Source organism: Amia ocellicauda, chromosome 14 (assembly GCF_036373705.1).
Source record: "Amia ocellicauda isolate fAmiCal2 chromosome 14, fAmiCal2.hap1, whole genome shotgun sequence".
Lineage (NCBI taxonomy): Eukaryota > Metazoa > Chordata > Actinopteri > Amiiformes > Amiidae > Amia > Amia ocellicauda.
The window spans coordinates 27,719,619-27,745,501 of record NC_089863.1 but is presented as its reverse complement, the minus strand read 5'-3'; the positions used below and the strand labels follow the sequence as shown (position 1 = coordinate 27,745,501).

At 45.9% G+C, this 25,883-nt stretch overlaps 2 protein-coding genes across 2 annotated transcripts in view; both read right to left on the bottom strand.

Annotated features, from left to right (window-relative positions):
• Nucleotides 1–25,883, bottom strand: part of LOC136767577 (Fc receptor-like protein 5) — a 170,832-nt gene that overhangs the window by 139,629 nt on the left and 5,320 nt on the right. The window contains exons 2-4 of the mRNA XM_066721459.1: nucleotides 22,166–22,201; nucleotides 21,402–21,464; nucleotides 17,756–18,049 (exon numbers count right to left, since the gene is read on the bottom strand). Of these exons, the coding sequence (XP_066577556.1) occupies nucleotides 17,756–18,049; nucleotides 21,402–21,464; nucleotides 22,166–22,201 (393 nt within the window). The remainder of the gene's footprint in view (nucleotides 1–17,755; nucleotides 18,050–21,401; nucleotides 21,465–22,165; nucleotides 22,202–25,883) is intronic.
• Nucleotides 1,976–16,662, bottom strand: LOC136768046 (Fc receptor-like protein 2). Its single transcript, XM_066722101.1, has 9 exons — nucleotides 16,494–16,662; nucleotides 15,483–15,818; nucleotides 15,087–15,365; nucleotides 12,539–12,835; nucleotides 12,171–12,446; nucleotides 11,563–11,805; nucleotides 10,783–11,096; nucleotides 2,655–2,714; nucleotides 1,976–2,041 (listed from the first exon to the last, which is right to left on the bottom strand). The coding sequence occupies exons 1-7, from the start codon at nucleotides 16,660–16,662 to the stop codon at nucleotides 11,008–11,010; spliced, it is 1,689 nt and encodes a 562-aa protein (XP_066578198.1). The 3' UTR covers nucleotides 1,976–2,041; nucleotides 2,655–2,714; nucleotides 10,783–11,007.

Sequence of the window (25,883 nt, the reverse complement as noted above, 5' to 3'; positions counted from 1 at the left end):
GAGCCAAAATGATGACAATTGTGTCACTGTCCATATATTTATCGAGCTAACTGTATTGAATCTGCCCAATGAAATGACAGCGGACACGCCCCAAATGATGATGCGCTGTTCGTAACAGACCAAGTAGGGGTGGAGTGATCTTAATAAGGCAAGCTTTTCAGTGAGAAAGAATTAAGAGAAATTAAAGATTCTTTAAATCATACAGATTATTTATTCGAGTGTTACAGGTTCGGTCGGCAAGGAATGATTTATATAGGTGATTTATTAGGACCAAACATCAGTAATGCCACCGCTGCAGTCATGCATTGACACAGAGCCGCACACCCTCCGTGTGGCTGCACTACTGAGCCAGGGGTGCGATCCTCTACACTGTAGGCGACGCCAACACTTTTAGCAAATCTTTAGTGTGCAACGCTGTTCAGAATTTATTATGTATTATTCTTTGTAAGTGCTGTGTAGACAATACACTAGTTTTGGTTATTGTAGTTATAACATTTATTCACCCCCCCACCTTTATTTCCATAATTTAGTTTAATTAAATCCCCTTTGAGTTTTGGCGATAAGTGTTGCTGTGGGAATAGAGTGTTAAAACACTGTGAGGGGGATATTTTCCTTTCAACAATAAATGTATTGCACCAAAGGCATCAGGGATCAGCTTGTGAATAGAAAGATAATCAGATAACACTATATGCTTGAAACCTTGATATTCAAGTGTAAGCATGACAACCCATTCGGTAATGGCTGTCTTCCTTTTTCAGGGAATCGGGGTTATGACAATAATCTATCGATACACACACACAGAGACACGCAGGGACAGAGACGCACACAGAGATGCATACAGAGACACACACAGACATACACTCACTTTTTCTCCGGATCCTCTTGCCCTGGCTGTGGTTGGTCTGCAGGCTGAGCTCAGAGTACTGCACCTCATTGGGGTCAGCAGTGCCGGCCTGCCCTGAACACGGCAGCACGGATCAGCACTTCAAGCACACTAACACCCCGACACACTGACATCCCAACACACTGATACACACATTGGCATACCCCGACACACTGATACACACCTTGACACACACTGGCACATACACACACAAACACACTGACACACACCAACACACTAACACACACCCCGACACACTGATACACACCTTGACACACACTGGCACATACACACACAAACACACTGACACACACCAACACACTAACACACACCCCGACACACTGACACACACATTGACACACACTGGCACGCACACACACACACACACTGACACACACCGACACACTGACACACACCCCAAAACACTGATACACACCCTGACAAACTGACACACACCCTAGCACACGCACACACAAAGACACACACACACACACAGACTCTCTCCCTCTCACAAAGTGAAAGCCTGACAGAGATATGGATGCAGACAGTGTAGTACCTGCAGGGCGGGTCACATTGATGGCAGAGTAGCAGACCTCCACAGTGCTGGGCCTGAGGGGCATGTCTGGAGGGAGGAACAGCAGTTATTGTCTCTGCTGTAACACAGCAACACTTCCACATGACCACAGTCGGACAGCTACATTCGCACATGGCCTCAGTCACACACAGCCACAGTTGGACATGGTCACAGCTGCACAACGGTCACAGCCACACAGCTATAATCACACAGCTACAATCACAGCTGGGTCAGTGCTCTGTGTGTGAGTGTCAGTGTGTTAGTTCCTGGGTTAGTGCTCTGTGTGCATTAGTGTGTGTGTGTGTGTGTCAGTACTGTGTGTGACAATGTCAGTGTCAGGGTGTCAGTACCTGGGCCAGTGCTCTCTGTGTGTCAGTGTCAGTGTCAGGGTGTCAGTACCTGGGCCAGTGCTCTGTGTGTGTTTGTGTCTGTACCTCGGTCAGTGCTCTGTGTTTGCCAGTGTGTCAGTGTGTCAGTACCTGGGCCAGTGGGGTGTGTGTGTGTCAGGGTGTCAGTACCTGGGTCAGTGCCTGGTAGGTGGATTTCAGAGTACAGGATATCAGGCTGTGAACTGGTCCCAGTGTCTGTCAGGATAGAGAATCACACCGTGAATGACCCCCCAGCACAGAGAGACAGTCAATGACCCCCCAGCACAGAAAGAAGAGGGAAGGGCCTTCGCTGCAATGTCAGGCACCAGGGTGAGGGACTGGGGGTCCGGGGTCAAGGTTAGGGACTGGGGGTCAAGAGTTAGGGTGAGGGATGAGGGACTGGGGTCAGGGGTCAGGGTGAGGGACTGGGGGTCAGGGGTTGAGGTTAGGGACTGGGGGACAAGTGTCAGGGTTAGGGATAAGGGACTGGGGTCAGAGGGAGGTACTGGGCGTCAAAGGGTGATCTGAGGGACTGGGGGTCAGGGGTCGAGGTGATGGACCGGGGGTCAGGGGTCAGGGTGAGGGACTGGCCCCTGTGTCTGGGGCTCAGCGGGGGCTGTATCCTTAGATTCCCACTGACATCCTGGTATGGCAGGTTCACTGCTGTGAGGGGGGCAGCGCACTGACTCATGGGAAACGCAGTGTAGTGGGGGGGTCAGAGGAGGAGAGGAGGACAGACTGACACAGAGAGAGAGGGAGGGAGAAAAGAGAGAGAGAGAGACAGAGACAGAGGCCAGGCAGCCCTCCTGAAGTGAACACAGATTCTCACTCTTCTTCCATTGTTTCTTGCTGTTGTCCCTGTCAGGGGCGTTCAGGTACACAGAGTCATCTACAGCCAGCGTCCACAGATAGAGAGAGAGAGAACATAAGAAAGTTTACAAACGAGAGGAGGCCATTCGACCCATCGTGCTCGTTTGGTGTCAATTAATATCTAAGTGATCCAAGGATCCTATCCAGTCTATTTTTAAATGTTCCCAAACTTTCAGCTTCTATCACATCGCTGGGTAGTTTATTCCAGATTGTGACAACTCTCTGTGTAAAGAAGTGTCTCCTGTTTTCCGTTTTGAATGCCTTGAAGCCCCATTTCCATTTGTGTCCCCGGGTTGAGGGAGGGAGAGTACTATTAAAAATATACGTGTATGGGCTGTGCTTCTGTATCTGTGTATTGTGTGTGTTTCTGTATCTGTAGTTTGTGTGTCAGTAGTGTGTGTGTGTGCAGTGTGTGTTTCTGTGTAGTGTGTGTGTCAGTAGTGTGTGTTTCTGTATCCGTGTAGTGTGTGTGTCAGTAGTGTGTGCAGTGTGTGTTTCAGAACAGTATGTGTGGAGTGACTGTGTCTGTTTCTGTATCTGCCTGTAGTATGTCAGTGTCTCTCTGACCTGTATGTATCTGCCCCCTGTGTGTATGTATGTATGTACACTCACCTAAAGGATTATTAGGAACACCATACTAATACTGTGTTTGACCCCCTTTCGCCTTCAGAACTGCCTTAATTCTACGTGGCATTGATTCAACAAGGTGCTGAAAGCATTCTTTAGAAATGTTGGCCCATATTGATAGGATAGCATCTTGCAGTTGATGGAGATTTGTGGGATGCACATCCAGGGCACGAAGCTCCCGTTCCACCACATCCCAAAGATGCTCTATTGGGTTGAGATCTGGTGACTGTGGGGGCCAGTTTAGTACAGTGAACTCATTGTCATGTTCAAGAAACCAATTTGAAATGATTCGACCTTTGTGACATGGTGCATTATCCTGCTGGAAGTAGCCATCAGAGGATGGGTACATGGTGGTCATAAAGGGATGGACATGGTCAGAAACAATGCTCAGGTAGGCCGTGGCATTTAAACGATGCCCAATTGGCACTAAGGGGCCTAAAGTGTGCCAAGAAAACATCCCCCACACCATTACACCACCACCACCAGCCTGCACAGTGGTAACAAGGCATGATGGATCCATGTTCTCATTCTGTTTACGCCAAATTCTGACTCTACCATCTGAATGTCTCAACAGAAATCGAGACTCATCAGACCAGGCAACATTTTTCCAGTCTTCAACTGTCCAATTTTGGTGAGCTTGTGCAAATTGTAGCCTCTTTTTCCTATTTGTAGTGGAGATGAGTGGTACCCGGTGGGGTCTTCTGCTGTTGTAGCCCATCCGCCTCAAGGTTGTACGTGTTGTGGCTTCACAAATGCTTTGCTGCATACCTCGGTTGTAACGAGTGGTTATTTCAGTCAAAGTTGCTCTTCTATCAGCTTGAATCAGTCGGCCCATTCTCCTCTGACCTCTAGCATCAACCAGACATTTTCGCCCACAGGACTGCCGCATACTGGATGTTTTTCCCTTTTCACACCATTCTTTGTAAACCCTAGAAATGGTTGTGCGTGAAAATCCCAGTAACTGAGCAGATTGTGAAATACTCAGACCGGCCCGTCTGGCACCAACAACCATGCCACGCTCAAAATTGCTTAAATCACCTTTCTTTCCCATTCAGACATTCAGTTTGGAGTTCAGGAGATTGTCTTGACCAGGACCACACCCCTAAATGCATTGAAGCAACTGCCATGTGATTGGTTGGTTAGATAATTGCATTAATGAGAATTGAACAGGTGTTCCTAATAATCCTTTAGGTGAGTGTATGTCTCTCTCTCTCTCTCTCTCTCTCTCTCTCTGTTGCATGCTGGGAGTTTGGGAAGTTTGAGTGAGCTGTGGGGAGTGAGGCACGGGAGATTTTTCATTTTTTTTATTTTCTTTGTTTATACTTGATTTTAAATAGTTCTAACTGTTTCTTTGTTAGGTTATTGTGGTAGTCTTTTCTGGGCCTTTATGACCCAAAGGTACCATACAGGTACAAATGCCAACGCTCACAGGCCCAGACGCAGGCTAGCGCCTCTCGCTCTTTATTCTGTGGGGTTGATTGCCCGGGAGGCAAAGGCAATGGGATTTTCCACTCCATTCTGTACGTGGGATAACACCGCTCCCACAGCCACGGCAGAAGCATCGCAGGTCACAAGGGTGGTGCTGGCGATGTCGAAGTGGGCTAACACTGGTGAGGATGTGAGCTGGGACTTGAGGAGGTGCACAGCCTTGCTTCAGGCTTGTGACCACACCCAGGGTTTGTCCTTCTGAAGGAGCTGGCGTAGCAGGGCTGTGCTGTCAGAGTACTGTGGTAGAAATTTCAGGTAGTACGCAGTCATGCCGAGGAAAAGGACTACCTGAGTTGGGGAGCTAGGCTCTGGGATGCTGTGTATAGGTGATATGTTGTCAGCTGACAACCAGTAGCCCACAAACTCAAAAGACACACTTGTTATCGTTGAGTGTGAGATTGTGCTTGGTCAGAGCAGTAAACACCATCTGGAGGCGCACGTTGTGGATGGAGGCCGTGGGCCCATGCACAACGATGCCATCCAAGTAAATGGCCAACCCGGGGAGCACAGAGGTCAATACCTTCTGAAAGCAGCTGGGAGCCGAACTGAACCTGAACGGCATCCACTTGTAGCGAAACACACCCGTGTGTGTCATGAACGCAGTGAGGTTCCGGCTACTGGGGTGGAGAGGCACCTGGAGATAGTCCTGCCGCAAGTCCAGTTTGGAAAATATGGTGGAGCCGTAGAACAGGGTATTTGTCTATTATGATTGCCTTGTTCACTGGTTGCAGGTCCATGCAGACGCGTAGAGCACCAGACTTTTTCCTAGCGATTACCAGGTTGGAGATCCAAGGGGAGGCGTTGACTGGTTCAATCATGTCCTGTTCCAGTACATTTTTCAGCTCAGCCTCGGCTTCAACCTCGACCTCTCCACCTCAGGAGCCGGAAGACAGCAAATGTCATACCAATCCACAAGAAAGGGGACAAAACTGAGCCAGGAAATTATAGACCAATCATGCTCACCTGCATTAATTACAAACAAATGATTTACAAGTTGCCAGAGACAGACACAAGACAGTACAGGTGAGAGACATCTTGTTGTGTTCCTAGTTCCTAGTTCCTAGTCTTGGCATTCCTGGTTTTGTTTTAACTACCTTAATTGAAGTTAATCTTGTCTGTAGTTTGCCTTAATTTAAGTCAATTAAGTACAGCTGCTGAGTTGGTGAAAGTAAATTGGATGAAGGAAAGGCAATCTAGTCTAGGACTGACAGAAATCCTGTTAGGTGAGTTTGTGTCAGGTGAAGCCAGTTTGAGGCAGTTAGGTGTGAATTGGGGGCAGGTAGACACAAAAAAAGTACTTATGCAGCTGTTGAGAAAGAGCTGCGCTGACAAAAAATCTAGTAGTTGACCAGAGGACAGAAACCAAGAGACCCAAAAAAATAAATAAAAGCTTTCAAAATTTAGAAGCATGTGGCCACTACAGTGTGAGGTTTGCAGAATGATTGCCATCCTGGATGAAGTCATCCAAGAAGATTTCATTTGTGAATGTTGTCAGCATGTTGAAATCCTAGAGGTCAAGGTCCATGATCTTGAGGCTCAGCTTGTTGATCTGCACTGTATTAGTGATACAGAAGAATAAGTCAATCAGCCCATGAGAGAGATGGTGTGCGGCAAAAACCCAGGAGAGTTGAGAACTTACAGCAGGAAAGTGCGGAGAACTGCTGGATTACAGTAGGTCGTAACCGCAGAAAAGGGCTCGCACATCCCTTAGAGACATCCCAATTGCCCAACAGGTTCCAACTGCTGGACAACAAGTTGGACAGTGACAGCTAAGAGAGTGGTGGGAGGGCAGTTGAGCACCAGAGCACTATAGTGCCCACTCCCCCCCACAACAGGGAGGTAGTTATAGTAGGAGATTCGATTCTTAGAGGCGTAGATCACACAATGTGTTCTAGTGATAAGGAGACCCGCATGGTATCTTGCCTGCCTGGTGCTCAGGTTGCAGATCTCCCTAAACTAATAGACGGGCTACTGGCCAAAACCTGGGGAATCCATTGGTCATGGTCCACATTGGAACCAATGATATAGGAAAAGGTAGTGCAGAAGTTCTGCAAGACAAATTTAAAGAGTTAGGAAAGAAACTAAAGAGCAGAACCTCCACGGTAGTTTTCTCCTAAATACTTCTTGCCAGGTCAGGGAGACAGGCAAAGATTAGAAAGTTCAACACGTGGTTGAAATCTCCGAGACAGCAGTTTCCAGTAAAACATGTAACAATTTACTAAGTGAACTTGATAATGTAGATAACAACGAGAGTGAATTTAAGATCCCCCGAAAAAGGAAGCGAAGCGGGACACAAGAAATGTAGTTAAAAGACAGCTGGAGCAGGCTGTGCAGAGCGGATGGGGGGAGAGGGCAGCGTGCCGGCCTTGGTTACACGCAGTGCCGGGAGTGGATCAAGGGAGCTCGGGGGACGAGAGTGAGAGGGAGGGTGTGTCTCGGATTCCTCTTATTTATCAGAGCCGAATAGTCAGATGGGGTAGGGGAAATATGATCTGGTTAAAATTGCAGAATGTTTGGACGCCACAAAGGGGCAAAGAGGGGTGAAAGTATGGGATTATTTTCATGATTTGGAGCTATTTATAAGTACAGTGTAATCGCTAGTTCATGACCCGACTGTGTGTCAGCTGGATAAACAGCAGCGTTATCGGTTAACTAAAACTGCAACAAAACTGTGTAAACAGGTGTAAAAAAAGGAATAAAAAGATGTAACGATTTTTCTTCTCTCTCTGTCATGGTTGCTTTTCTCACGTGTTGGGTTGTATCTCTTTTCATTTTTATTTATGGATACACTAATTTTAGGCACTTTTAATGTGAGTGCACATAACAGAGCATGTGTGTTAGAAAGAGAAAGAGAATAGAATAGATGTGTCCTTTCTCCAGGAAACACACAGTGACTATAATAATATGTGTGAGTGGAAACAAGGGTGGAAAAGAGAGGTTTAGTCACGGCACACTCTTCAGTGTTGGAGTTGCAGTCCTGTTCTCAGAGAGGTGTGCTGCTGAAGTTCCCTCCCATCAGGAGGTGGTTGTGGGGCGGCTGGTGAAAGTTAAAGCAAGGATTCGAAACGCAGTTTTTGCTTTATAAATATTTACACTCCTAATGAGGATAAAGAGAGGATTTAGTTTTTTAAGGTTTTAAAAGATGTTTTATCTGAGTTTTACCTGGTGATGGTTCATTTCTGGGAGGGGATTTGAATTGTACTGAAGATTATGTTTGAGATCAGAATCATACAGAGCCACACCTCCAGTCGGCTCAGGAGCTTTCTGCTCTCTTTCATAGTTTTGATTTGGTGGATGTGTGGAGGAATAAAAAAGGTCAAGAAAGGCAGTACTTAGATGAGAGCAGGTGATATTAATATATCAGGTACCAAGTTGGACCGGGTGTATGTCTGCAAAGACCTGATGCATTTTATTGAGGACTGCAAATAACCGGACCATAGCATTGTGTTGGCTAAAGTGGGATTTCCTGATTCTAGAACACGCAGCCCGTTTTGGCATTTTAATACAGGACTTTTGACAGATGCTTATTTTATCAATTGTTTTAATTTTTGTGGGGACAAGTGGAAAGGGGAAAGAGTGTTTTCCTACATGGCAATGGTGGGATGTGGCGAAAATTCAAGTACAACAGTTTTGTCAAAGGTATGCTAAGGATGATGCTCTGTGCCGTAGTGAGGTCAAGAAACAGCTGGAGGCGGATATTACGGGGTTAGTTGAGAGTCTGGAATCTCAGCAGAACAGATTTTTCATTGAGCAAGTAATTCAAAAGAAAATGATACAGGTGTTGCTAGAGCTGAGGGTGCAGGGGGCGCTGATGCGTTCTCGATTTCAGCACATCAGTGAAACTGATGCCCCATCACAGTACTTCTTTGGTCTAGAAAAAAGGGCAGCTGAGAATGTTTTCCACAGCAGTGGCCAACAGACTGAAGAAAGTTATGTGACATATTGTATACCATATAGTTTGGCCCTGTCGGAGTGAGCAGTGTGGCTCTATATATGATAATGTGTTTCTTGTTAAGAAGTCTTATATTGTGCTCTGTTATAGCAACATTTTAGTATACTGAAGGTTAATGGGGTTTTGAGGTCTGGTGCGCAGTGGGGTGCATCAGGGGTGTCCCCTATCAGGGATTCTGTATTCCTTAGCCATAGAGCCTCTAGTGCACAGATTGAGTTCTGCACTGACTGGAGTGGGGGTTCCTCAGTACGGCATGGTGCCAGTGAGAGTCACAGCGTATGACATGACAATCTTTGTCACAGGTCAGCATGATGTGTAGGAGCTGTGTCAGTGTCAGGAGTTGTTCCAGAGGGCATCTTCTGCACGTATGAATTGGGAGAAGAGTAGGGCCACTCTACTGGGCTGCTGGCAGGGACAGGTTTGCCCGGGGGGTTGCAGTGGAGCTGTGGTGCAGTGAAGGTCCTTGGTGTGTTTGTGGGAACAGATAGGGAAGCTAGTTTGCAGAATTGAGAAGGGGTGGTGGAGAAAAAAAGAAAAGAAAAAGGGGGCTTTGTCTGCCCCGGCAAGAGGGGGGGCAGGGTTTGTTAGATCTGGCCAGTAGAGTGGCAGCTTTTCGGCTGCAGGCTTTGCAGAAATTGATGTTTTCTCCAGAACCACTGCGCTGAAGGCCATGGGCCTTTGTTTTTTTGAGAAGGGTGGGTGGGCTAGGCTATGACAAGCACATTCTCCTGATTGATATGGGGAAGGGGATGGATACTTCCCAGCTCCCACAGGTATATTGTGGCATGGTGAGAGCATGGGGTTTGTTTAAGGTGGAGAGGATGACTGTGGAGGCAGACAGCAGGCTTTGGTGTCTAGAGTAGCCCCTGATATATAATCCAGTGCTTCAGCTGGTAATGCTTGACTCACAGAGTTTTGTTTCCAGGCTGGTGTCGGCAGGAATACGGAAGCTGACAGATCTGAGGTATTCAGGGGGAGATGGGGCAGTCCTGAGGAGGTGGTAGAGAGGATGGGGGCTGTGCTCGGTCAGAGTGGCCGGGGTGTTCTTGGACCAGCTCAGGCTGAGCAGAGGGTGGATGAACAGGAGCTGAGTGATGATGGGGCAGAGGAACCTTTCCCCTCGGTAACAGTGTCTCCAACAATAAGCGTTCAGATTAGACCAGGAGCGCTGCTGGACCCCGCCAGGCTCGGCCATTCCTCCTTCTCTGTTGCAGAGCGGAAGAGTCTGTATAATGCGTGTGTGAGGCTGAGGCCGGATACACCCTGGAGGGAGCATTTGGTGGCTGGGGAGGGGTGAGGACGGCGTGGAGAGCTCTGTATAAACCCTCGATCCCGAAGATGTCTGGAGATTTACAGTGGAGGATTTTACACAACATTATTGCTGTCAGTTCGTTTATTTCTATAATTAATTCTGACGTTTTAGACTGTTGTCCTTTTTGTGCTGAGAGGAAAACTGTGTTCCATGCTTTTATGACTTGTGCCCGGGTGAAATCTCTTTTTAGACAGTTGAATATTTTATTTTCAAAGACTTTCTCTGTGTTTAAGTGAAGAGGTTTTTATTATGGAAGTGCAGTACCAGAGGAATAAGAGTTCCAGGTGTCAGATGGCAAATTAGCAGTTTTAAAGAGCAGGAAGAGGAAAGTGACAATATAAACCTACTCAGTATTTTTAGGTTGTTGCTGGTTACTCAGATAAAGTTTGAACAAAGTTTTTAGAAGTGCTGTGGTGTGTAGACAGTGCCTTGTGTGAAGTGAATGGAGAGACTGAGCTGGTTGTGTTCTTTTAAAAAGGGGAAGAATAGAAAATAAAAAAGAGGGGAAGGAGAAGGGTGTTTTAAATTTGTAGTTTTGTTTGTTGTTGATGCACTGGGGAGGCTTAAGCTGATCCCTGGAGCAAGCACAATAACTGTTGTTCTAGTTGTTATGGTTGTGTGTATATTTATTTGGGTTTGTTTTTTGTACATTGAATTTGTTAATAAAATGAGTGTTAAAAGTCCCCCCCCCCTCTCTCTCTCTCTCACCAGTCCTCAGAGGCAGGGTGCTGAGCTCCACTCCCGCTGTACTATGGGTCGGGTCACTGTACCGGCCGACCGCCGACCTTGCAGTGTAAATGCAGTGACACACACACACACACACACACACACACACACACACACAGCTTTAGACCCAGTGAGTCGTACATACAGACACACACTCTCGCACACTGACACACACACACACACAGAGCCCCTCCAGGACAGTGTGGCTCAGGCCTTCACACATACAGAGACCCTCCAGGGATGGTGTGGGGCACCTCCTGCTGGCTGTGCCGCTGCTCCCTGTCTCTCAGTCCCACCTGTTAAAGGACAGCTGAGTCACATAGGAAGAAGCACACATAATGACACACACAGAGACACACACATACTCACACACAGACTCACACAAACACACAGACACACACACTCTAAAACACACAGACCCACCTATACACACACTCACAGACACTGACACAGACACAATTAGTAGATCATCTGTCCATGCAACAGTGACGCAATGACTGACAGCACTGTGCTGGATGCTGTGTACAGTGATTGGGCAGGGAATGTGTGTCCAGACTCACGGGGACAGTGTGCAGCTCTTCAGCACTGAGGGAGTGTCCAGATGGAGCCGGAGAGACAGCAGTCTCTAACACACATCCCAGAGACAGATACAGATGGACAGAGAGAGACAGACAGACAGAGAGAGAGATACAGCTGGCAGGGAGGGCTGGGGGCTGGGTGCCTGTATGTCTTTCAGCCCAGTCCAGCACAGGGGCGTCTCACCTCTCACTGACACCCAGCTCTCTGGTGACTCTCCCCAGTCGGAGTGTTTACAGCTGTAGGAGCCCTGGTCTGTCAGAGACACGCTGGCGATGGTCGTCTCTCTAACCGTCTGCGGCTGCAGCTCCACACCGTCCTTATAGAAGACTGCACTGTCGGATCTGTAGCCACGGAGACCACAGCGCAGAGTCAGAGTGTCTCCCTCAGTCACAGGCTGGGGGGGGCTCTCCAGGATCACATGACCACCTGAACAACACAGCAACACAACACATCAGCACACTGCAGTATCACAACACACTGCATCAGTGTGGTGCAGTGTGTTACTCACTGTGTGCTGTCAGTGTGTCAGTGTGGTGCATTGTGTTACTCACTGTGTGTTGTCAGTGTGTCAGTGTGGTGCAGTGTGTTACTCACTGTGTGCTGTCATCGTGGTGCAGTGTGTTACTCACTGTGTGCTTCAGTGTGTCAGTGTGGTGCAGTGTGTTACTCACTGTGTGTTGTCAGTGTGTCAGTGTGGTGCAGTGTGTTACTCATTGTGTGCTGTCATCGTGGTGCAGTGTGTTACTCACTGTGTGCTTCAGTGTGTCAGTGTGGTGCAGTGTGTTACTCACCGGTTACTCTCAGTGTGACAGCGCTGCTGCGCTCTGCTCCAGACTGACACCAGTACACTCCACTTTCAGACTCTGAGGTGTATCTGATGAAGCAGCCGTCTGCAGTTGTTTCTCCCCTGTGAGACGAGCAGCTTGGCTCCACCTGCCCCTTTGTGTAGCGCTTCACTGTCCACCCAGCAGAGCCCCCCGGCCCCCCACACTTCAGAGTGACCACACTGCCTGTAAAGTGCTGAACTCTGGGGGGATCCACAGTCAGATTGACGCGAGGTAGCAGCTCTGAGAGAGAGAGAGAGAGAGACAGACACAGTGAGGACGCGGCACTGACACACTGTAACACAGTAGCTGAGCAGCGCCGGTCCAGGACTGACCTGAGATGGAGAGATTGAGACCATCAGAGCGCTGAGAGACAAATGACTGGCTCCCCCTCATGCCCTCACACTGATACTTCCCCCCATCAGACACAGACACTGCAGTGATGGAGAGCCTGTCCCCGGTCACAGTGTGTCCATCACTCTGGGACACCGCAGTGGGAGAGCCATCTCTGTACCAGCGATATGTCCAGCCTTTAGAGGCCCCTGAGAGTCCACACCTCAGAGACACTGGCTCCAGGGGGTACAGCTGCGTCCAAGGTGGCTCCAGGGTCAGTGTGGCTGCAGGCCGGCCCTCTGGAGGACAAGGGACAGGAGGTGTGATTAGAGACAGAGGTCACTGTCAATGTCAATGTCAGAGGTCAATGTCTTGCCTGAAAACATTTATCAGATTTTTTGTACATTTAAAACTACACTGGCCAATGAAACCAGACTAGGAAGATGCTGGATGGATGCAGTGCCTGTGTGTCCATCATGGACACTAAGAACAGCACAATAAAGCAGCTGAGGACAAAAAGGACACCAACAACAAAGACAATACAGTGAGGGAAAAAAGTATTTGATCCCCTGCTGATTTTGTATGTTTGCCCACTGACAAAGAAATGATCAGTCTATAATTTTAATGGTAGGTGTATTTTAACAGTGAGAGACAGAATAACAACAAAAAAATCCAGAAAAACGCATTTCAGAAAAGTTATACATTGATTTTCATGTTAATGAGGGAAATAAGTATTTGATCCCCTATCAATCAGCAAGATTTCTGGCTCCCAGGTGTCTTTTATACAGGTAACGAGCTGAGATTAGGAGCACTCTCTTAAAGGGAGTGCTCCTAATCTCAGCTCGTTACCTGTATAAAAGACACCTGTCCACAGAAGCAATCAAACAATCAGATTCCAAACTCTCCACCATGGCCAAGACCAAAGAGCTGTCCAAGGATGTCAGGGACAAGATTGTAGACCTACACAAGGCTGGAATGGGCTACAAGACCATCGCCAAGCAGCTTGGTGAGAAGGTGACAACAGTTGGTGCGATTACTGGCAAATGGAAGAAACACAAAATAACTGTCAGTCTCCCTCGGTCTGGGTTTCCATGCAAGATCTCACCTCGTGGAGTTTCAATGATCATGAGAACGGTGAGGAATCAGCCCAGAACTACACGGGAGGATCTTGTTAATAATCTCAAGGCAGCTGGGACCATAGTCACCAAGAAAACAATTGGTAACACACTACGCCGTGAAGGACTGAAATCCTGCAGCGCCCGCAAGGTCCCCCTGCTCAAGAATCCACATGTACAGGCCCGTCTGAAGTTTGCCAATGAACATCTGAATGATTCAGAGGAGAACTGGGTGAAAGTGTTGTGGTCAGATGAGACTCAACTCGCCGTGTTTGGAGGAGGAGGAATGACCCCAAGAACACCATCCCCACCGTCAAACATGGAGGTGGAAACATTATGCTTTGGGGGTGTCTTTCTGCTAAGGGGACAGGACAACTGCACCGCATCAAAGGGACGATGGACGGGGCCATGTACCATCAAATCTTGGGTGAGAACCTCCTTCCGTCTGCCAGGGCATTGAAAATGGGTCGTAGATGGGTATTCCAGCATGACAATGACCCAAAACACACATCCAAGGCAACAAAGGAGTGGCTCAAGAAGAAGCACATTAAGGTCCTGGAGTGGCCTAGCCAGTCTCCAGACCTTAATCCCATAGAAAATCTGTGGAGGGATCTGAAGGTTCGAGTTGCCAAATGTCAGCCTCGAAACCTTAATGACTTGGAGAGGATCTGCAAAGAGGAGTGGGACAAAATCCCTCCTGAGATGTGTGCAAACCTGGTGGCCAACTACAAGAAACGTCTGACCTCTGTGATTGCCAACAAGGGTTTTGCCATCAAGTCAAAGGGGTCAAATACTTATTTCCCTCATTAACATGCAAATCAATGTATAACTTTTTTGGAATGCGTTTTTCTGGATTTTTTTTGTTGTTATTCTGTCTCTCACTGTTAAAATACACCTACCATTAAAATTATAGACTGATAATTTCTTTATCAGTGGGCAAACGTACAAAATCAGCAGGGGATCAAATACTTTTTTCCCCCACTGTATATGCAGAGCTGTTGCCCTGGAGCTGGGCATTAAAGCTACAGATGAATTTGTCTTATAAGAATCCCCACAGTTAGAGGACCCAGCTCCAGTCGGTGAAGTGCTGCTGTGTGTTGATCATGCTGTGTATCTGGTGTGGCTTTAACACATCCACTGTGCAATGCACTCGACAGACCAGCTCTCTGATGAGGGACTAAATGGCGTATCGGACACAGCAGTGACGACCTTAACAGTGACGCAGTGACAGGCAGCACTGTGCCGGACGCTGGGCTGGACACTGGGCACAGACTGCAGAGACTGGGCAGGGATTGAGTGTCCAGACTCACAGGCACAGCGTGAGGCACTTCAGCACTGAGGGAACGTCCAGACGGAGACGGAGACACAGCAGCTTCAGACAAACATGCAGCTGGAAGAGACGCAACACCTGACACAGCCCCTCAAAGCAGCCCACCTGACACAGTCACCCTCACAGCGTCACTTTGTCTCTTCACACTCGTCCCCTCAGCCTGCACCTCACACCGGTACAGTCCAGAGTCCCCTCTCATCACTGCAGGGACGCTGTGCTGACTCTGTGCAGCCGCTGCTCTCAGGGTCTCGGTGTCTCTGGTGAATGTGTAGCTCAGCTGTGTGTCAGCTCTCAGTGCCTCAGTGTCGCACTGCAGAGTCACTGTCTCTCCCTCCCACACTGACCCTGCAGGGATGACTGTCAGAGCAAGCCTGGAGAACAGCTCTAGAGATAGAGAGATAAAGAGGGGGAGAGAGAGAGAGATGGGGAATTATGGATACATAATATAGTGCTGCAGTCACAGAGATGAACACTGTCCTATTAACACACTGCATCACTCACCTGACACTGTCAGAGTCACAGCCCCGCTGTACTGAGTGTAATAGGGTGCGTCTCCTCTCTCAGCTCTGCACCAGTACGGCCCTCTGTGTGTCCCAGTCACAGCGCTGATGGTGAAGTTGCCTCCAGCTCCGCTGCTGCTGTCAGAGAGGGGCTGCAGATAGACCCATCTGGCATTGTACCACACATAGTCCAGTCCAGCCCTGCTCTGTCCAGTTCTGTACCAGTAATACCTCCAGCCTGCAGACGCCCCTGTAACCTCACAGCGCAGAGTCACTGAGTCTCCCTCGAATATCTGTCCCAGTGGAGAGACAGTCAGGACAGGCTGGGGCCGAGCTCCTGTAACACAGAGCACACAGTCAGGACAGGCCGAGCTCCTGTAACACAGAGCACACAGTCAGGACAGGCTGAGCTCCTGTAACACAGAGCACACAGTCAGGACAGGCTGAGCTCCTGTAACACAGAGCACACGGTCAGGACAGGCTGAGCTCCTGTAAATCTCTTTATATCTTTATTTACATGTTTCTCTATGAGAGTGTGTAGGGTGTAGATATGATCTGTAGTGCGGTGTTTTGGGAGGAAGACAATCTGACTCTTACTCAGGACAGTGTGTGTTGAGGAACATAAGAACATAAGACAGTTTACAATGGAGAGGAGGCCATTCGCCCCATTGTGCTCGTTTGGTGTCCATTAATAACTGAGTTATCCAAGGATCCTATCCAGTCTGTTTTTTAATGTTCCCAAATTTTCAGCTTCAACCACATCGCTGGGGAGTTTGTTCAGGTTGTGACGCCTCTCTGCGTGAAGAAGTGTCTCCTGTTTTCTGTCTTTAATGCCTTGAAGCCCAATTACCATTTGTGTCCCCGGGTGCGTGTGTCCCTGTTGATCTGGAAAAGCTCCTCTGGTTTGATGTGGTCGATGCCGTTCATGATTTTGAAGACTTGAATCCAGAATCCAGTCTTGAAGCCAGTATCCGGGTGTTGATGATGCTGCAGAACACCTTCCCCAGGTTACTGCTCACACAGGTGCCCCAGTAGTTGTTGGGGTCGAATTTGTCTCCATTTCTATGTAAGGGGGTAATTAACCCTTGATTCCAGATGTCAGGGAAATGTCCCACCTTTAGAGTTGTGTTAAGGAGTTTGAGCAGGGCTTCCTGCAGCTTGGGGCTGCTGTGTTTCAGCATCTCACTGGAGAGGCTGTCTGCCCCGCTGGCTTTTCTGTTCTGGAGGGCCTAAATTTCTCCTTCAGTTCCACTCAGTGATCGGGGAGTCCAGGGGCTTCTGATTGTCTTTAATTGACAATTCCATTTGTTTTAGTTTGATCATTTTGTGTTGTTGTTTTGTATATTTTTTCAAAATGTTCTTTCCATGTGTTTCCATTTTCAATAGTGAATTCATCAGGTTTTGATTTATTCAGCTTATTCCAATTTTCCCAGAATCTATTCCTCAATCTCTGTCAGTTGTTTATTGATGTGGTTGTTCTTTTTCTTTTTGATTGTGAGTTTGTAGTAACTAAGGCGTAGATCTTTGATGTCTGGTTGTCTGTGTTTATTATTTGATAATTATCAAAGTTGTTTTCAAAATGTCTTACATTCCGCGACCCTGACCAGGACATTTTTAACCACATATGTGATTCTCCTTTATTTATGGGCTGGATAGATTTGGTTAGCTCTGCTTTATACCAAATGATAATTCCCCCAGAGTCTCTGCCGTGCCGGACCCTGCTGTGTTTCAGCAAAGGCACTATGACCTCCCTGTAGCCTGAGGGACAGTGAGTGGAAGTGTCAGACCTGCACCATACATCAGTGTTTTTAATACTATTTACAAACTCATCCATCTCAAATGAATGAACAATCTCACAGACGAGGGCAGCGCAGTCTTGTGTCTCACGGCACGACCTGAGCTAGACAAGATCGGGCAAATGGCATCAATATTATTGGATGATAATCTGAGTGTCTGGGTTATAACTTGTAAAAGTCTACAACTGAAGATAAAAAAGAAGGAGGAGAGAGAAGAAGAGCAGAAGACAAAGACACACCCGGTTGCCTGCTGCCAACAGAGACTGACTGTCCCGTGTCTGGAGGGGCAGGTAGAAGAGCAGGGATTATCTGTTCCTCTCCTGTAACTCAACAGAAGTTGTTGCATATGAATGTAATCAAATTATATTAGTTTTACATGAACACTGTCCTAAATAAATGATAAGTGCACATTTGTGACCACCGTGTTCTGCGAGTGAGTTTCAGTTAATCTGTAATGCAGGACTGAGGAGACACTCACCTGACACAGAGAGAGAGATTGGGTCACTGCGCTGTGAGGACAGGGGTCTGTCTGCTCTCTGTCCCTCACATTGATACTGCCCCCCATCAGACACAGACACTGCAGTGATGGAGAGTGTGTCCCCAGTCACAGTGTGTCCAGCAGGCTGGGCATCTTCAATGCATTTCCCATCTTTATACCAGTGATACTGCCAGTCTGTGTAGCCCCCATAGAGCCCACACCTCAGAGACACTGTCTCTCCAGTGTAGATGGGGCTCCAGTGCGGCTCTACGGTCAGGGAGGCGTGGGGCAGAGCTGTGGACAGAGCACATGTAACAGTTCGATCTCCTGTCTCTGTACACTGTAAAGGAGCTGCAGTGAACTGACCAGACACGCACGCACAAACGCACACGCACACGCACATACACACACACACACACACACACGCACACACAGTGATAGACACAGTGCACTCACCAGTCACAGTCACTCCAAGAGGAGCACTGGGCTGTGAGGTCTGTGGTCGTTCTGTCCTCTGACCCTGACACCAGTACTGCTGAGACACAGCAGACACAGTGAGGGTGTTGTTATATCTGGGACTCGACTCCACAGGAGTCCTCTGTGTGCCACTGAACCAGAGATAGGTCCAGCCTGAGAGAGACCCTGATATCTGACAGCGCAGAGTGAGCATCTCTCCAGGGTACCAGGGTCTCTTTGGAGACACAGACACAGTGGCAGTGGGCCGAGCTGTATGTAATGTAATGTAATCTATTGTATGACTGTATATATACAGTAAAAAGACTCACAAGCCTGGTCAGCTCTACACCCAGCAGCATGAATTACTAATCTGTTCAGTCTCAGATACAAGCACACAGGCAGGTAGAGGAAGCTGGAGGAGGGAGGCTGAGGGTCCCCTGTACCGTTGTGACATTGTGACAAACCGCAAACTCACCACAGCAACACACAGACGCACACAATGACTCTGGGACGCCCAGGGCTCCTCCACTCACCCATCACAGAGAGAGACACAGCCAGTCACCTGATCACCAAGACAGTCACCTGAACACTAACAGTAACCTGATAATGCCTTGTACTTCTGTATTTTTGCACTTTGTTTGCACTTATGTTGTAAGTCGCCCTGGATAAGGGCATCTGCCAAGAAATAATAATAATAATAATAATAATAATAATAATAATAATATGTATTTCTTAGTAGACACCCTTGTCCAGGGTGACTTACAAAATATACAGTGAGGGAAATAAGTATTTGATCCCCTGCTTATTTGTTTGTTTGCCCACTGACAAAGAAATGATCACTCTATAATTTTAATGGTAGGTATATTTTAACAGTGAGAGACAGAATAACAACAACAAAAATCCAGAAAAACACATTTCAAAAAAGTTATACATTGAATTGCATGTTATGGAGGGAAATAAGTATTTGATCCCCTATCAATCAGCAAGATTTCTGGCTCCCAGGTGTCTTTTATACAGGTAACGAGCTGAGATTAGGAGCACTCTCTTAAAGGGAGTGCTCCTAATCTCAGCTCGTTACCTGTATAAAAGACACCTGTCCACAGAAGCAATCAATCAATCAGATTCCAAACTCTCCACCATGGCCAAGACCAAAGAGCTGTCCAAGGATATCAGGGACAAGATTGTAGACCTACACAAGGCTGGAATGGGCTACAAGACCATCGCCAAGCAGCTTGGTGAGAAGGTGACAACAGTTGGTGCGATTATTGGCAAATGGAAGAAACACAAAATAACTGTCAGTCTCCCTCGGTCTGGGGCTCCATGCAAGATCTCACTTCGTGGAGTTTCAGTGATCATGAGAACGGTGAGGAATCAGCCCAGAACTACACGGGAGGATCTTGTTAATTATCTCAAGGCAACTGGGACCATAGTCACCAAGAAAACAATTGGTAACACATTACGCCGTGAAGGACTGAAATCCTGCAGCGCCCGCAAGGTCCCCCTGCTCAAGAAAGCACATGTACAGGCCAGTCTGAAGTTTGCCAATGAACATCTGAATGATTCAGAGGAGAACTGGATGAAAGTGTTGTGGTCAGATGAGACCAAAATCAAGCTCTTTGGCATCAACTCAACTCGCCATGTTTGGAGGAGGAGGAATGACCCCAAGAACACCATCCCCACCGTCAAACATGGAGGTGGAAACATTATGCTTTGGGGGTGTTTTTCTGCTAAGGGGACAGGACAACTGCACCGCATCAAAGGGACGATGGACGGGGCCATGTACTGTCAAATCTTGGGTGAGAACCTCCTTCCCTCAGCCAGGGCATTGAAAATGGGTCGTGGATGGGTATTCCAGCATGACAATGACCCAAAACACACAGCCAAGGCAACAAAGGAGTGGCTCAAGAAGAAGCACATTAAGGTCCTGGAGTGGCCTAGCCAGTCTCCAGACCTTAATCCCATAGAAAATCTGTGGAGGGAGCTGAAGGTTCGAGTTGCCAAACGTTAGCCTCGAAACCTTAATGACTTGGAGAGGATCTGCAAAGAGGAGTGGGACAAAATCCCTCCTGAGATGTGTGCAAACCTGGTGGCCAACTACAAGAAACGTCTGACCTCTTGCAAGGGTTTTGCCACCAAGTACTAAGTCAAAGGGGTCAAATACTTATTTCCCTCATTAACATGCAAATCAATTTATAACTTTTTTGAAATGTGTTTTTCTGGATTTCGAACCCCTCAGCGGCACATCTGCTGAGAAGGGGCTCATTATTAAGACTCCATAGTCAGAATGTCACCAGTATTAGCAGTAAAATGCCTCCCAGGAGCCAGAAAAACAAAATGACCACATCACTCCAGTATGAGCTTCTCTTCACTGGCTGCCCATGTGCTACAGGATAGACTTTAAAGTTCTCTTACTAGCATTTAAAGCACTAAAGGGTCTGGCACCCCCTACTTAAAATATTGAATACAGTCCAGGTCAGTCATTGTGATCCCAGGAAGCCGGTTACTTAGTGCTCCCTAAAAATACACAAGAAAACCGTAGGTGGTCGAGCATTTAGTTATAGGGCCCCAAAACTGTGGAATGATCTTCCAACCCATGTAACAGATTTATATCACAGCTGAAGACTCTGTTCACTATCTGTTCCGTCTCTGTTTTTCTAGCCCATAGTGCCGCCGGTGTGTACCATGGACATACACAATTGCTTTTGGAAATGTCCTGCATTGCATGACCAGTATTTGAGCACAACTGTCTTTTTGTCTTCCAGCAACAGCCCCCTCTGAGGGTCCGATGAGGCACCTTTCCCCCACCGTGGAAGTCTGATGAGGCACAACCCCCCCACCCTCGAGGGTCAGCGAGAGGCCCCCACCAGAGGGAAGACCACAGCCAGCAGCACCGATTTAGAGCTTTGCTATAACCACAGAGCACTTTACAGAGTGATAAACATACTACAACAAATACATGCCAAATGGATGACATGTAGGAGAAAATAACTCTCTGGGGGTCCATGGCTTAGGCCCCAGGCCTAACTGTTGCCTCCCCTCCGGGCAGTATAGTTGTTACAAATTGATTGATTGATTAACCTTGTTGTTTGTGCTTGGGTTGGGTTACAGAACCTGTTGAGCACAATGTTTAACTGGTGTTGAGTATGTGTGTTAATCACAGTGTCGCAGGTCTGCGCAGACACACACTCACCTGTCTGGTTGCCCTGTTGGGTTACAGATCTGGTCTCCTCCAGGGATCCATTGGGGGTTACAGCTGCAGAACCAGAGAGCACAGATTAATAATCACACCAGAGCTCTTCACAGACAGAGGAGTATGGTATTTATTATTTGTTTAAGATTAAGGCCCAACCGATATACTGGAGCACCGATATTATTGGCCGATATTGGCCTTTTACAGAGATATTGGTATCGGCACATATTCCTCTGATAATGCACCCATACATTTTCAAAATATAATTTTAAAATTACCCTAAAATCCTTCATCAGACTTCAGAAAAAAAAAAAAAAGTGTTTATTTGGTTTACAGTCATTATTATATTTATTTACCATAGTTGTTTTAACATAGTTATGGTGTCTCCAAATCACAGAACAAGCTACAGAAATGAGTGAAAGACGCTCCTCAGACAATGTTGGATAAAACTGAAACTATACAGAATATTTATCAAACTATTTCAAACTCTACATTGTGTTGTGGCTGTGATTTGTATTGCAATACTTTTCCAGACACAGTAAATAGGTTACACTTTTGAGGGCATTTTAAAGGCATGTAAGGCAGGAACATGTAACCTTTATCAACCGCAGTCTGCTGTATTAAAGTGATATTGTGGCGATCCTGGCAAGAGTCTGCAGGGCGAGTGTGTGTGTGTGTGTCAGTGTGTCAGTGTGAGTGTGGGTCAGTGTGTGTATTACTGCATGTTTGTGTGTATCAGTGTGTGTGTGTGGCTGCTCTCTTACCTTCAGTCTGTCCAGGGCTGATGGCAGCACTGAGCACTGAAACACAATAAACACCAGTCAGAGTGTATAGTACACAAGTCAGAGTATACACAGTGCCTATAGAAAGTCTACACCACCTTGAGTCAGTGCCTCAGAGTTTCATGCTTTTAAGAATATTTCCCCACTTACCCGCACACCATAATTCACACTGTTAAGGGGAAAATGTTTTATTGTGAAAAAATATCTGAAATCTCATAATTGGATAACTCTCCACCCCCGTGAGTTCGTATTTGCTGGAAGCATCTTTGGCAGAAATTACAGCTGTGAGTCTGTGGGGATCAGTCTCAACTCTGCACACCTAGATTTGGTAAGATTTGACTATTTTTCTTTACAAAAATGTTCAAGCTCTGTCCAGTTCCTTGGGGAGTGTTGATGGACAGCGATCTTCAAGTCATGCCACACATTTCAGATTGGATTGAGGTTGGGACTCTGACTGGCCCACTCAGCGCTTTTCCACCGGCACGGTGCTGGTGCTGGTACAGGAGGCGGAGCCTAATCTCGAACCATTCTGCGCATTTCCACCGCAAACAAAATGGTTCTTGGCCGGCAAAAGCAGCTCCGTGCCGGCACCATAAACCTGCTGGTCTGGAACCAAGGAACCCGTGACACCAGGGGCTGGGGGGCGGGGTAACCCAGAGGAAAGAAATATTCAAAATAAGATCGCCTCTTAATCTCATGAACTTCTCCTAGATATAGTTGAGTCCTATTTGAAATCAGTGTGAGATTGAAACAATTTTTATAATATTTCTGCTCCTGAGAAACAACCCTTGGATTGTTACTCTGATCAGAACATTAGCTCTTAAATTCTTCTGAAGTTTATCTCAAGTTAATCTTTACTCATGTATGTCTATCATCCAAAAAAATGAGAAAAATACTAGATTCAAAACCAAACTATGCTGCAACTCTTAATGCCTCATATGTATACTACTTATCTCAAGTCTTAGCTGAATAACCTTTCAATGAGAAAAGTGTAAGACAGTTATGGTTAATCTCAGTGATGGCTCACAAAGAGAAATCTATAAACAAATTCTCCCAATGTCTCACACATGCCTCACCAATGACATCTCTGTTTCTTTACTGAATCACTACTCCAATCCACTACAATAATATAATCATATGGATTTTATAGAGGGTAAACATTCTGTAATGTAAAATTGTAAATAACCAAGTCTGTTTTTAAGCTGAAGGCACATGAGTTTATTTTCTTCACAATTAAGTTGTAAAAGGTTATGAGATATCATGTACCAGTATTTAAAAAAATAGAACAGAAGCATGTGAGCCAAGCTGGGCTGTATTGAAGGGTCTTTTGTGCCAAAATAAAATAAATAAATAAATAAATAAACAAACAAAATAAATATAATAAATAAATAAATAAAAGATGATATCTCTCTCTCTCTCTCTCTCTCTCTCTCTCTCTCTCTCTCTACTACGCACTAGCTTGATACAGTACAAGGTTTCAAATAACCAAAAAATAAACAGATGGCTGAGCACTGTATTGCAAGTGCTTTTCTGTTTCCCTGGTGCAATTTTAATTTCTGTCATTATGGATCACTCCCATTGGTCACCAGGGTGTAGTGTATACTAGTGTGTCAGTGCAGTGTGTAGTATCAGAGACAGTTCTAGGCATAAGCAACATAAGCGGCTGCTTAGGGCCCCGTAGCAATAATATATAATTAATACATTGAATATATTTTCAATTATTTTCTATAATTGATCACAGTGATCAGTTTTATGGCTGGATTTTATGTTAGCTCATTGAATCAAAAATAAGTTACACTCTAAAAACCAGCCATCAATCAGGTTTTGGTATGCGTTGGTGCAGCAGAAAAAAAACTCTAGCAGTTCTAAAACTTTTGACCAGTAGTGTAGATATAGATATAGGAACTGCAAGAGTTTGCACTTTTTTTTGTTTAGCCTCTATACTGTACTGCTACCTACTTCTGCAGCATAAATATTCAAGTTATCTACTTAGCTAGTAATTTAAAAGTGGGATTTAGTCACCCAGTCGTCTAGCCATCACACTTTGGCCCTTACGCTTGCCCATTTTTCCTGCTTCTAACACATCAACTTTGAGGAGAAAATGTTCACTTGCTGCCTAATATATCCCACCCACTGACAGGTGCCATGATAATGAGAGTATCAATGTTATTCACTTCACCTGTCAGTGCTCATAATGTTATGGCTGATCGGTGTAAGTTATGCTCTAGAAACCTGCCATCAATCAAACCTGCCTTGGGTGTAGTAGAAAATTTGAATAACAAAATTAGGATTGCGACGCAACCAAATTACAGTAGCGGAAAAAAATACAAGAACGCACCTATATGGCACACAAAAATAAACTGAAGGAAAAACAAGCACAAGAGAAAGGTACAGCAATATAACGATGACATGAGATGTGTAGCTAAACCTAGCTGGCTGTATGTTTTTTTTTTTTCTTTTTACTTTAATTGAACTGGACAGTCCAAGTTCACCTAAATGAATTCTCTAAATGATTTGCAGATATCTCTAAACGTTTTGAAGATATCTCAAAATGATTTATAGATATCTCTACATTATTTAGAGATATCTCTAAATGTACTTTTAAATAAGATATCTTTAAATGATTTTCAAATATCTCAAATTGATTTGCAGATATCTTTAAAAGTTTCCGATATATCTTGAAATATATGAAGATATCTTTAAATGATTTATGATATCTCTAAATGATAATTTGGCTTGCCATACACGTTGTGCTTAAAGAGAAGTTGTTGTGAGAAATGTATAAGTTGTTGCGTCCAATACATCAGTGGAGGTTCAGTCAAAACACAAAAGCTGAAAATTTGACAAAGCTTATTTAAAACTGGGATTTACATGGAGCGGCTTCTAGACATTAACTGCAATTAAAACTAAATATCGCTTTCTTTGGAAGATGACTTATGTGTCTAAAATTGCAACCCCAAATCCCATTACTTTGGGCATTGAGGAAACAAACACAACCCTCCCACTGATCAGATAGGAATAATGAATATTATATGGAATTAATCTATCATTGGTTTGTGTCATGTTTCTTAAAAGGTTGTAAAGTTTTATTTTAGCGGTGTCCATTTCTACTGTTTTTGATCTCAAAATGTATAGCCTATTTCTGCAACTCATACGGATCTCTATATTGATCAAATCCCTACTTTTTTATTCATGATTTTCCAAATATTGCTGTATTGTTCTTATAAACTATGAGGAGGCGCAGTCATTTTTTGTCATTGATCAGAGAGGCTCAAGATAAAGTCTGAGAACCCCTGGTTTAGACACTTATTTAAATCTGCAATATCTGTCAGGACCTTTATTGACTGACAGACTTCAGACTACAGGTGCTGCTGACTATGACTGAGCCTGGGGCAAAAATGTGTAAGACACTAAACCTATGTCATTGAAAAAAATGGGATGAGGAAAAAAAGTGAGGGGGGGGCAAATCAAATCCTGCTTAGGGCCCCCAAAAGGCTAGAAATGACCCTTGGGACAGACCATACACAACATTCAAACGAGTATTAGATTACTGAAAAGTAAGTGAAATTATACCAACAGATGTAATTCCAGCCTGCAGACGCTAGAGTGTGATAGCGATGTCACAGTGATTTTGTATTTTAGGTTTTTCTCACAGACAGAAAATAGAGAATGACATCGTTTCCCGTTTTCAGTTTGGATA